Source organism: Aplysia californica, unplaced genomic scaffold (assembly GCF_000002075.1).
Source record: "Aplysia californica isolate F4 #8 unplaced genomic scaffold, AplCal3.0 scaffold00367, whole genome shotgun sequence".
Classification (NCBI taxonomy): Eukaryota; Metazoa; Mollusca; class Gastropoda; order Aplysiida; family Aplysiidae; genus Aplysia; species Aplysia californica.
The window spans coordinates 679,679-693,184 of NW_004797637.1; the positions used below are offsets into that span (position 1 = coordinate 679,679).

The following is a 13,506-nucleotide window of genomic DNA, read 5'->3' on the forward strand; positions in this document are numbered from 1 at the left end:
ATCGGAATTAACCCGATTTTACCGATACCACGCGTTCGGAAGGCCGCGAGTGCCCGCGAGGCCGTGTTTACGCTACCTACTCAGTGTCTACGTACACGGTAACCGGAAGGTTCAAGAGATAGTTCACTCAGCCAAAAAGAGTGTCACTATTATTGTTTTTCACACAAGTAGGGTAGATTCTAACTCTGTTCGCAAAGTTCGCGCTTTTTCGAAAAGGCGCACTAGGGTCAGCCGCTTCATAGTATAGACCAGCATGATACCCTCTAAATTTCATAACTGAGCGGCCCGTAAGCCTTTACTTTCGCTTTCGTTACCACCAAGAAATTTGTCAATAATTGTCTGATAACGCAACAATTATTGTAACATGCAGGTTCGGCATTACAAACGTGGTGTCGCCATGAAAGTAAATCAATATATCTGTCACTGTGTCGTCACTTATAGGGGCAACATGAAGAAAAGAAAGTTATACAAGCGGTTTGTCGGGTTTGCCATTGTGGCCGGTCAATGAACCTGCGCGCGTTCTGAGCGCTGCGAAGTACAGGACTCAGGAATCGTGGGGGGGGGGGGGAGATTATTGATTTTTTAAAAAGACGCACTCGGGGATAGGGGGAGGGCTGGACGCAACATCAGTAGACCAAAAAACGTGAAACTGGAAGCAAATACAGTCAAACCTGTGTAAGACGGCCACCCATTGTCAAGGAGAAAAGTGGGCGTATAAGACAGGTGGCCGTCTTAGGCAGGATTGATCAAGAAGAAGAAAACAAATTTTTCCTATCAGAGGCCCCAATCGAAAGTAGCCGCATTGTTGTTTTTGTTGTTGTTGGTGGTGGTGGTTTGTATTTTGTTTGTAATTTTTATTTTGTTGCTGATTTCGCAAAAGAGTGACAATAAAACGAAATGTATCAGACAAGGAAGACCGAGTGCGAAGTAAAAACAAACTCCTGGGTCGCCACCACTCAGAGAACGAGCGACGTTTCTGTCACAAGTTCATGTTGACGTCCTTTGTTACTTTGTTACAGACTGGGTAAACAGTGACCACTCATCTCGCTTATGATTTGTGTTTAAGTTCTGGGCGGGGCTTATGGGTTATGAGGGATCACACGCTTACCTCACCAGCAGCTGAAAATTGGTAGCTATTGGTCAGCAGTAGGAGGGGCCTACGCAACATGATCGGTTGGAGGGACTACCTAACAACAACGACAGGTGATTGAATTGTGACGGCTTGCCCACAACGCCAGGGGCCAAAGCACAATTTATGACTAAACGAAATGGAGTCACTAAGGTGGCCGTCTTAGACGGGTGTTATTGCTTAGTGTGATAGGGGTTGTGTGTTGAAATAAGTTGGCCGCGTTGGACAGGTGCCCGTTTTACACAGTTAAATTATATAGAAAAAACGCAAGGGGGGAAATGGAAAGTGGCCGTTTGTACAGGTGGCCGTGTTATAGAGGTGGCCGTCAGGGCAGGTTCGACTGTATGTATTGTGATAACTACTGCAGCTCTCTGCTAAGTAAAGTGTGCGTGGGTGCAGGCCTTTTGTGAAAACGAAGTGTTCGCGTTCAGAGCTGGTTGTAACAGAGTACTTGTAAGTACTCCGGTACTTGTACTTACGTTACAATTTTCGGTACTTTTACTGTACTCCGGTACATTTTGAGAACCAGAACTTTTACTGTACTCTGATACTTTTTATAAAAGCACTTTTGAGTATTTTTCATGTACATTTTGAGTACTATTGAAGCTTAATGAAAAGAATAAATGCCGGCATTTCTGATCATAATTTACGGAACAAACACCCTGGCGGGCACAGCCGATCAACCAAAAGTTAAAAGTTGAGATCAAAGAACGGCCCGTCGCGTCAAAGATCAGCCACTCTCGTGAATGTGATCACAAGCGTTGTAAAACTCCATGAAACGGTACAATGATCCCCAGACGGGATCACACCGAGGTGTGAACTGACCGATGGGCGTTTCTTTTCCCCAAACATCGCACTCGCATCTGAGCTCGCCACCTGAACTTTCATCACTCGCTGGGTGGGTAAGGCCTACAAGTTCGCTCCAGGCAGGATCACATCGAACTGTGAACTCTTCCCTGACCATTTAAGTGGAAGGCAGTTTTTCTCTATTCCCGAATTTGCGAGACAGCCTGAATTTTAATTGGTGTGGTCACAGCGTAATGGTACGTCTCAATCAGAGATGGAAGGCTACAATTTTTGGACTGGTAAAGGGGAGGGGCAACTGGATAAACGTAGATAAAGATCTCGAGACGATATGCTAATGAGTGTACGATATAACATTATGGCATGCCTCATGCCACCATGCTTCTGTGATTGGTCATCAAGGTTGACCACTCTTTGCTCGCCATGTCATAAACCCACCCAGGGGTCACGTCAGTTCATGGGTCACTGTAGATTCTTCCTTGGCTTCGTCGGCTAAGATCCCGTATTTCCCTTGCTCCCGAGCACTGGGATCTTAGGCGGAGGCTACTGTAGTAGAGAATTTTTGGTTACACTACACTTACTAGACTCTAGGAAATTACATGTAGGCCTATTTTGGTTTCCCGTGGGCGCCGTGGACTAAACAGTGTGACCAAATTCTGTCTTACCACTATTATAAACAACTGAAACTGAGTTCTCAATGTATATCAATCTAACAATTTTTTAGGCTACCTAAATTTCTTTTTTCCTTTATATTGTGGTTTGTGCTTAAGGCTACCTTGATTCCTTGAGGATTTGTTAATGAAGACTTCAATGCACTTTTTTTTTTGCTGGCCATTTTCGTCAATTTTATATTTTCTTAGAGCAATTTTGTCTCTACATTTTCCAATTTGGATACTTTTCCTACTTTCCGACCTCTAGGACTGACTTACATTTGATCATATTGTCTTGCTCAAACATGTTCCATTCATAGTATCACTTACTCACTAGTTGCGGCTGTTTGTTTGCTGGGTTTTTTTTTTTCAATTTTACGGACCATTTCCACCTACGTTCAGTGCGTATATTCAAATGCTTTGTATACTGTTTACATTATTAGTAAGAAATGGCCGAATTTGTCAAATATACTAGATATGTTATTCAATATGATGTTTTGCATCAGCACTGAAGTGTTTTAGCATATTAGCAGAAAGTACTCAAAATGTACTTATAAATACTTTTTTTAAAAGTACTTGTACTCAAGTACATTTTACAGGAAAGTACTTTTACTGTACATACTTAAGTACATATTTTAGTAGGTACCACAAACTGAAATTTCAAAGTCCTCTGATTTCATATTTAACTGCACTACCTTATAGAATTTATCATTCTGAGCATTTTGATACCAAATTTATACATATATAGCTTCATTTTTAAGTTATGAACATCTGAAGTTGCAGAAAAATGTAAGTTTTTTAATTGCGAAATGTCTACACTTTGAGATGTCACAACATTCTCATTCTTAAATTTGAATGGACATTCACAAAAACTTGTAGACACACACCTATGCACATAGAGAACAAGTTCAATTTTTTTCAGGGCTATCAAATAACCAGAAGATGGAAATTTATTGACGTAAACATGGCTTTTTGACCAAAAAGGCAAGAAATTCAAGGGGAGGTTAAAATCACCACTCGCGACCGCCGGCTTATCGGCTGCGCACCGGGCTGCGCTGAAGGGAAGAAGAGAATTTATACGAAACCGGGGCGATGGTGCCCTGCTTGCGAGCCGGCGGGGAGCGTCCGGTGTTTATTTGCGTATAATGGCAGTGTTATTCTTGAAGAGGAATGGATGGGCTTTCTGCTGATATATTTCCGTAGTCAGTCCGATCACTGGTTCCATAAAAAAAACAGCACTGAAAGTTTTCACACGCAAATCCCTTCTATTAATTCTTTAAAGACAGTCTTTAGAAAATATATCACCGGAAAGAGCGTCTTTTCATCTTGAAATATTGATGAATCAGATTGCAGTATTTAATACCATACACTCCCCGTTCCTGTTCAACCGAGGTCACTCTAAAAATCAATACACGAAACGCGCGGCCGCTGCGGTGAAAACCTCGATTGTGTTGTCTTTTATCCCGCAAGATTTTGCTTTCAAAAGAATCGTTGATTCATATAAATAATGCCACTAAAAAGAGGAAAAACTCCTCTTTCTTCTGATATATCAAGTGTCTGTGTGTATGCATGATCACACAGTGTTTTAGGAGGGTAAAAATATGGGTTTTGGTCTCCGTGACAGTGCGTCACGGGGTCGCACGGCCAGTTTGCGGTACCTAATTTTAGATTGTACTTAAATTTGTACTTAAGTACCTTTTTAAAAGTACTTTTACAGCTCTGTTCGCGTTTCATTGGATTGGTGGCAGTATATTTTAGCTTTCTGTACAAGATTCACAGATTTTCAGTATCACTGCATCTTGCCCTCCCACAGTTCTTCCACCTCTCACACTGAATAAGTCTACTGGGGCTATTCTACTGTACTTTGAGTTAGAGCATTAATTTTTGTCTTTCACGTTTATTATATAGGCCTATTTATATGATATGAATCATGACAGTCGATATTCTGGTTCTAGGCTCAAAGAAAGATTCATTTTTATATAGTTTATATATACAGGCGAATATGATGAAGGGAAAATATTAAATAAGTCACACAAGACCCCAGGCGCCACCACTTTCTGTACGTACCAGTAATCAAGATTGTAAATTTGGTGCGTGACTCTTGCTTGAATTTATCTCCCAAACCCTCAAATTGGTGTGAAATAACCTTGCTTTAATAAATTGGTGGTTTTCATTGCAGCATTCTAGGGTTCAACAGTATAATAATAATGGGTGTTTCGCCAAAATGGGCTTCTGTTGCGATCACCTGGAAAGTTCCTCCTTTTTTAGAATTCTGAGTTGAGACCCATGTGATTTAAATAAGATGAAGTTGGTTTTCAAAATGCTGTGATGTCACACCCTTTGGTGCAGAAAAGCAAGCATTAGACCAAATACTATAGCCTTTGGGTGTTGACCATAGCTGAAGATGTACTTTTCCATATGTTTGATTTTAACTGTCTTCTCTAGTTTTTAAATGTCCTTGGTCATTCATTTTTTATTTGCTCTTTTAGCTTTCATATTGTTTTATCCAATGTGTATGTTGTGTGATTTGTGTGTGTTTAGAGACAGAAAGAATATCGTTGTGGGGCTATGGAGATTTTTGTTTATAATGTAACTACATTTACAAGGTCATAATAGTCAAGTCTACTTCTGACAAACTCAAACGATAGAGCTATCCTCATATCGTTTTATCCAATGTGTATGTTGTGTGATTTGTGTGTGTGTAACATGCTAAGTATTGAATATATTTAGAGGCTATTCACACGTGTAGATGCATGATGTGCGTGTGTGTGTGTGTGTGTCTCCCTCTCTCTCTCTCTCTCTCTCTCTCTCTCTCTCTCTCTCTCTCTCTCTCTCTGTGTTTATTTTTGTGTGTGATTGTAAGTGTGGTGTGTGTAAAGATAGTATTAATGGGTGGTTGGTGGGTGCTCTGGCGTGATCTGCTCCTTCTCTCCTATTCAACATCTATCATCCTTATCTTTCTCTTCCTTCTTTTTGTGTTTGTTACTCTTTTGTAACACTAGCACCTCTAATCTTCGGCACTAATAGAAACTTATTTTGTTGCAAGTGCTAACTCTTTCGAAAACAAAAGATAGTTTTAGGTATGAACAGGGCGCTTTGGCTGCAAGCGTAAGTGTATGCGTGGTACCGAAGCTCGATCTACTTTCGCTTTCTTTACCACCCAGAAATTTGCCGGCAGCAGTCTGATTAACACAACATTTGTAACATACAGGATGTGCATTACAAACGCTGTGTCGCCAGGAAAATAAATCATTGTCCTGTGCTTTCACTTGCGGAAAAAAAGAAAGTTATACAAGCGTCTTGTCGGGCTCGACATCGTGACCGGTCAGTGAACCTGTACTTTCGCATCACATTGTGAGTACCAGTGATCGTACGGGTCACCAAAGTTCATTCAACGTTTGCGCTGTGCGAAGTATAGGGCTCTGGAATAGGGGAATTATTTTTTTTTTTTAAAGGTACAGTCGAGGGGAGGGGTGGGGTTGAAGGCAACATCGGATGACAAAAACTGAACTTGGAAGCAACTTTTAGTATTTAGAATTTTTATTATTACTAGAGCTTCCTGCTACGGAAAAGCGTGCATTGGTGCAAGCCCTGTACGTAATTGGCTAGTAAGCTGCGTTCTTTAACCAAAAGGTCCGCGTTTCATTGGATGGGTGATAGTCAAGGATCCCTTTATTTCATTGTCCTTTGTTTTAAGAGAGGTATGACCTCATCAAGAGCATACGTTTTTAACTCTCTCATTCGCAGATTTTCAGTTTCTTTTCATTTTGCTCTCCCTTAGGAAAGATGACAGGTGGTAGATTGGGGTCATTTTTTGATTTACATGAAGGGAGCTACGCAGTTACCGTGCACCTAGCTCAAGCCCCCCCCCTCTCCCCCGAAACAAAATACCCGGTTACCGTGTTCGTAGAATGTAGATAATGAGAGGCGCCCGGTTACCGGTTACCGTGTACGTAGATATTGAGGCTACGTGCCCGGTTACCGTGTGTGTGACATTGAGACTACACGGTGAAAAAAAGGAAAAAAGTCAACGTCATGAAGGGAGCGAAGCAGTTACCGTCCGTGCACCTAGCTCAAGCCCCCTTCCACCCACCCCCCGAAACTAAGTACACGGTTACCGTGCAGGGTTGGTGATTTTTTAAATTTTTAAACAAAAATTAAAAAAATCGATTTTTAAAATTTAAATCAGATTTTTAAAATTAAAATCTGATTTTTTATATTTTTTTTATTTAAAAAAAATGTTGACACAGTTTGGGATTTTTGGTGGCTAAAAGTATGTTCTTTTAGTGCAGAATGCATTGTCTTTGTTTTAACTAATGATTAATTTAAGCAACTGCGAAAGAAAGCCTTAATCTGCTATTATCCGTGAATTATGGCTACAGACAAAAAATGAAGAAAATGTCAGTCTAAAAGGAAAGGGGGGAGGGGGGTAATTATGCATAGATAAACTTGTATTTTATTACAGTGTGCGCGCGTGTGTGTGCGCGCTTGTGTTTGTCTAAAAAGAAAAAGAAAATGCTAATTTCAATTATGAAAAAAAAGTAAATTGAATACTGTATTAATTTACTACTTACAGTGACAGGGGGGAAAGCAGACTTTTAAGCATGATTATATTAGTCTACTAAACCTTATATCTGTTTTATAAAACCAAGGAAAGGAATTCTGAATGTTTAAAGACCTAAAAACAATACATTTTTAAAAAGTGATTTAAATCACTGAGTTTTATTTTTAAAATCAAGTTGATTTAAATAAAAAAAGTTCAACTTTATTTTCCCGAACGTTCGGAGAAATAGTCACTTCGTAAAAAATAAGCTTGTTTGATAGTTTTGAATACTATTGTGCTGGTAAAAAGAACAATTTGAGTGCAAAACATTTGGAAATTGGCCTATAGATATTATCCCCTTTCGAAGCCCAGATCATTCATAACAACAAGAGCGTCTAGAAAGGCTTTTTGAATGGGCGTAACTACTCGTAATGTCTTATCAGCTTATGAGAGGGGTTTTTTCATGGGAAGAGGCTAGCCGTACTTGAGTATGGCTAGACTGCCAGTCTAGCCGTACTTATTCTAAATATGATGGCTAGACTGACCATTAAAAAAAATAGGCCTACTGAATTGTAAATATAAATTTTTAGTGTGCAATACCTAAAGTATTTGTATTTGAGACGAAACCAGGTGCCTTAATGACAGTGCATGTATTTTAAACCTCCTGTTTTCTAATGTTAATAGGGCCTAAGATAAGTACGGCTAGACTTCTTGTCTAGTCGTACTTAAGTACGGGTAGACAGCCAGGCTAGCCGTACTTAAGGACGGCTAGACTGTCAGGCTAGCCGTACTTAATATTGATGGCTGAATTGTAAATTAAATTTTTTAGTTTGCAATGCCTAAAGTATTTGTATTTCTGACAAAACCAAAAGGTGCCTTACTGACTTGCATTATTTGAACTTGAATAATTACTAGATCTAGATCTAATGAGACCTGTGTACTTAACAGGCTTGAGTTGATAGGGCCAAACTTAGATCTAAGTACGGCTAGACTGGCAGTGTGTTCGTAACACTTTATAAATAGAAAGCTATAAAAGAGCGTTATTTTCATCATTGATTAACACGCTCCCATGGTATTCATGGCGAAAACACACCTTTCCAGGCACGCTCGCTGTACGGCCTAATTTTTTACAAGACTGAGATCCAGGGTTGGTGATTTTTAAAATTTTAATAAAAGATTTAAATCGGATTTTTTTTATTTTAAAAAAAATGTCGACACAGTTTGGGATTTTTGGTGGCTAAAAGTATGTTCTTTTAGTGCAAAATGCATTGTCTTTATTTTAACTAATTATTAATTTAAGCAACTGCAATTTTAGAAAGCCTTATAACTGCTATATAAGTGAATTATGGCTACAGACAATTTAAAATGAAGAAAATGTCAGTAGAAAAGGAGGGGGGGGGGGAGGGGGGTAATAATGCATAGATAAATTTGCATTTTATTACAGTGTGTGTGTGTGCGCGCGCGCTTGTGTTTGTCTAAAAAGAAAAAGAAAATGCTAATTTCAATTATGAAGAAAAAAGGAAATTGAATACTGTATTATATTACTACTTACAGTGACAGGGGGGAAAGCAGACTTTTAAGCATTATTTTAGTCTACTAAACTTTATATCTGTTTTATAAAACCAAGGAAAGGAATTCTGAATGTTTAAAGATGTAAAAACAGAATAATACATTTTTTAAAAAGTGATTTAAATCACTGAGTTTTATTTTTTAAAATCAAAGTTGATTTAAATTTTTTTAAAATCAACTGATTTAAGTCGACCTGATTTAAATCAACCCAACCCTGGTTTTCAATTATGAAAAAAAAAGTAAATTGAGAACTGTATTACAATAAATTTTACAGTGACAGGGGGGAAAGCAGACTTTTAAGCATGATGATATTGGTCTACTAAACCTTATATATATCTGTTTAATAAAACCAAGGAAAGGAATTCTAAATGTTTAAATATGTAAAAACTGAATAAAAATAATTTTAAAAATAAGTGATTTAAATCACTGATTTTTATTTTAAAAATCAAGTTGATTTAAATAAAAAAAATCAACTGATTTAAATCAACTCAACCCTGCTGAGATCATTACAAATCAGTATTTTATCGCCTCAAACGCGATGATCTGTCGTTATTATGACAAAAACACATTGATCCGGCCCCCCACGGCGAGCGAGTCGGCTCTCTGTAGTGTACCCCGGGTGGGGGTCCCATGCTTTCCAAGTTTTGCGGGATTGATACTAAATAATTCCATGTTGATTGCTTTATTCTAATAGGAAATGAACTGATCTTTCTATTGGTACCTTTTTTGAGTGGGTATTTTACATATTTTATGTAAAAGTAAAAAATGATCTTTGAAAACTTTGACAGTATTTTTAAAGGCTTTTTGTTTAAACGTCAAAGGCCAAAAATATACCACAGGAAAGCACGTTCAAAGCTCTACAGTTTTCCACCAATGAAGCATTTGAATGCACACTTGTCAATTTTTTACCTGGCTGGCCACGCATTCCGACAGCGAGGGGCTTTGCTTTCCTCGGCGATTCTCCAGCTCCTAATAATCGGAGATATAATCAACTTACACCATTGTAACCAGGAAAAGCTGAACTTTTACAAGGTGTAAGGCATTTGGTCTTTTATAGCGAAAGATCTGAATTATCCCGATTTCACCAATACCACACGCTCGGAAGGCCGCCAGGCAGTGTTTATGCTACCTAGTTTAATGTGTCATTGTAATGTTAGAATTGGATTTTGTTTAAAACACCATAAACATGTTATCCCTAACAGAACCCACGGAGTGCCTTGACCCTAGCCTAGGCTTATTTTTTTCTTAATTTTGATTGGTTAACTCATTAGCTACGTATTATTTTCGGCTTGTGGACGAATTTTTTCAGGAAGCCGAAATGAAATTATGACTAGTGCGCCGTTCAAAGGTCTTTGGTGCCAGAAATTCATATAAAAATTAACATATTATGCACCGAAATTTTCAGTATGATTTGTAGAATACATCTGTAATGTTTATTTGTGCATTTTTATACTTTGGTTCCTGTAAGAGACGATTATGCAACACAATTTTGCTTGGATGCGGATAAAATTTGAAAATAAAGAATTAATCGTCATCGGTGAAACTAAAAAAATATGTTTGCACCTAGTCAAATGATACATCAAAATAACCATAAATGAATATAGAACTGGAAAATATTGAAAAATTTGGAGTTATTTATATAAATCTATACATTCCATAAAATTTGCACATTTGGATCAATGACATCGATATTGAAAAAAAACCAACAAAAATTTTATAATCTTGAAAAATGCACAAGATGCATTCACAAACAGAAAAGAACACTTGTATCGTATATGGAATTATTCAGAGTTGCATTTGGAATAAACCTACTCAGGTTTTGAGTGGTATTTTTTGTGTAATTTCACAAAAAATAGTGATTTTTTAAAGAAAAAAATAATTTGACAATTTAGATCTAGATCCAGATCTAGCACTGAAAAATATTGATTTCTCAATAACAGAGCAATGGCAATTTGAGCCCAATTGTATCAATATTCTAAAGAAGAGTCCTACATTTCTACACTTTAGTGTGCAAAATAATGATATATTTTGTTGTGTAAAAGTAAAAAGACTGGGGTCTGGGCTATAATTTGAGCATCGCGATAAAACAGTCGCATAAACTTCGAAATTGTGTTTCAAAATTGAATCGAAACTTCCGATTTTCGGTGGAAACGCTTGACCCGGAAGTCAACATTATATTATGACCTTTATTTTAACATGGATATGTGGATTGGAATAGAATCTAAGCTAAAATTGAAGATCGGTTTCCGAGCTGCCGTGGGCGGCTTAGCGTACCGACGGCACTTTAGCAGCGCCGCCCCCCCCACGGCTCGGCGTAGCGAATGAGTTAAACCATTCAAGAGTGTGGGTGGTTGGCGGATGCTCTGGTTTGGTTTGTTTCTTCTTTCCTATCAAACGTCTATCGTCTTTATCTCCCCTCCTTCTTTTTTGTGTTTGTTACTCTCTTGTAACACCTCTAATCTTCGGCACTTATATGACCATATTGTGTTGCAAGTGCCGTAAAACGCTTACTAAAACTAAAAAACCATTCAAGAGTATAATTTTCCATTACAGAACCAAACAGAAATGTATCTGTCTTATTTGTTTTTGTTCGTGCACAGCTAGCCCCACTCTCTCGCTTGTAATATGACCTCGCCCTAAGAATATCTAATTAAATAATTCTTTTCCCTGAAATGTCATTTTCAGAACGATCAAGGACCCTGCATATTTGAAGATACAGAAACATGGTCTCTGGCAGAGGAAAATATGCTGCTGGATGCGGTGGAACAATATGGTTTTGGGAACTGGTACGTAATGATTAAGAAGTATCAGTTTAAGCTTTTTGAAAAAAAAATGTTTTAGCACTTCCATTCTGATTGGATCACTTGAAAGATCTGTCATTAGACCCGACCACTGTTTTTGAGAAATCTCATGCTTCTGAGGATCACCGTTTGATGAGCAGTACCACAGCTTTTTTAACTCACTGAAAACAGGTTTTAAATGACCACTTTTCTCCCCAACAGTTACGTTTGTGGTGGACAGGTTTGACTGTAGTATGAAACCCTCGTTTTATTTGCAGGAATGGAGCAGCGGCCCACCTTGAAACAAGAACAGCGTCTCAATGTGAAGATCACTATCGACGGTTTTATGTAAACGGCGTAATAGGTGATTGTAAGTACCCAATCAAGTTGTTAAAATTTTTAAAATTATCCGTCAGTGGTATTCTTCACTCTGAGAAAGTGACTTTTACTTAAAAGATAGGGACTTTTGTGGGCTAGAGGTAGTGTTCACCTCTTATTCAAAAGATCCCGGAATTGAAACCTCTCTAAAATTTTCTCCCTTTATGTCCTGGCTTCAGCCGCCGCAGGACCAAATTCAAAATTAACACCTATCAAAACTTAAAATACTCAGTCTACGAAATAGAAAAAACTGCCGCATACATAAAAATCAGTTACATGCGTAAAAATCCGTTGCACTGCAAGTTGAAGAATCAGCAGTTGACTGTCCTTTGAGTTTTCGCAGGGGAACGCAAAAAAGAAGATTTACAAACTAGATCTAGACTTTCAAATCTTTTTGAGACCTTAAAGTATAGAAGTGTAGTACAGTAGTCTCCACCAAAGATCTCAGTGTTTGGGAGCAAGGTAGATGTGGGATCTTATGCGCTCTGGATCTTAGCCAACGCTCCAAGGGGAGAATCCATGTTGACTCTTGGTCAGGCCCACAGTTGGTGAAATGGTCTCCCTTTGCTTTGAATATAACTGACGTGAACCCTGGTTGGGTTTATGACTTATTGTGTCCAAAGAGTGGTCAGCCTTGATGACCAATCACAATAGTATAAGGCATGCAATTTTCATTTATCCAATCGCGATTCCCAAGATATACACGGATCCCATTTCTCTTCCCTGTCCAAAATGAACAGCCTTCCATCTCTGACGGAATTCCCCCGCCTCTGTCGTATCATGGCACCAGTTAAAATGTAGTCTGTCTAGCAAATTTAGGTGTAGAGACAACTGCTGCAATGGTCAGGAAAACAGAAGCACCGATGAGTTCAGTTTGATGTGAATCTCAGCTTGTGATGTAAGTTTTAAGTGGAAAGCTTTGGTGCGAGTATGATATTTTTGGAAAACAAACACTGAGACAAGTTTACACCTTGGTGTGATCCTGTCTGTGGCAAACATTGTACTGTTTCATGGAGATTTATTTACCACAAAGCTCTGATCACATTCATGAGTGGCTAATCTGTGACGTAATGGGCAGTACAATGGTCACAAATTTTCACTTCATGGTTGATCAGTTGTGCCGACCTGGGTTTTTGTTCTGTAAATTATGATCTGAAATGTGGGGTCTTGGCTGAATATATATAAGTTGTCAGAGGGGTATCTTAAGGGTTAAGGGTGAATTTTGTGTGGGAAAAATTCTGTTTTCTCTAAACAGTTGGATCTTGATTGAAAGCGGTAGGATCTTGGGGGGAGACGACTGTATTCTCTTTAAATTATTTTCATACACACAAGGTTTTTGTTGTCCGAAAGGGAAGCAAGTGTGCTTTTAAAAATCAACCAAAAGTCACATGCTCAATGTGCAAACCATACTGTCATTAACTATTGTTTTTTTTTTCTTTTTTGTTGTTGCTGCAGAATAGTATAGGGATTTCGAAGAAATATAGCAAGGCCCACGCAGCGCCGATGAGTGTGACCGAAATCGGGGACTTCCGTATAGGCGCTGCGGGCTTGTTTTACCGGACCCGTTTTCTCACGGTGCCCTATTTTCATTCACTCGTACGGGCTTGTTTCTCAATGGATGAAAGCGAAACTTGGCAGTCAATGAGAAAAGAG

General features: G+C 38.6%; 1 protein-coding gene across 2 annotated transcripts in view; it reads left to right on the forward strand.

The window, feature by feature from the left end:
• The window catches only part of LOC101858504 (transcriptional adapter 2-beta), a 57,667-nt gene that overhangs the window by 2,489 nt on the left and 41,672 nt on the right, over positions 1–13,506 (forward strand). For both annotated transcript variants that reach the window (XM_013085353.2, XM_013085354.2), the window contains exons 3-4: positions 11,381–11,481; positions 11,754–11,845. In XM_013085353.2, the coding sequence (XP_012940807.1) occupies positions 11,381–11,481; positions 11,754–11,845 (193 nt within the window). The remainder of the gene's footprint in view (positions 1–11,380; positions 11,482–11,753; positions 11,846–13,506) is intronic.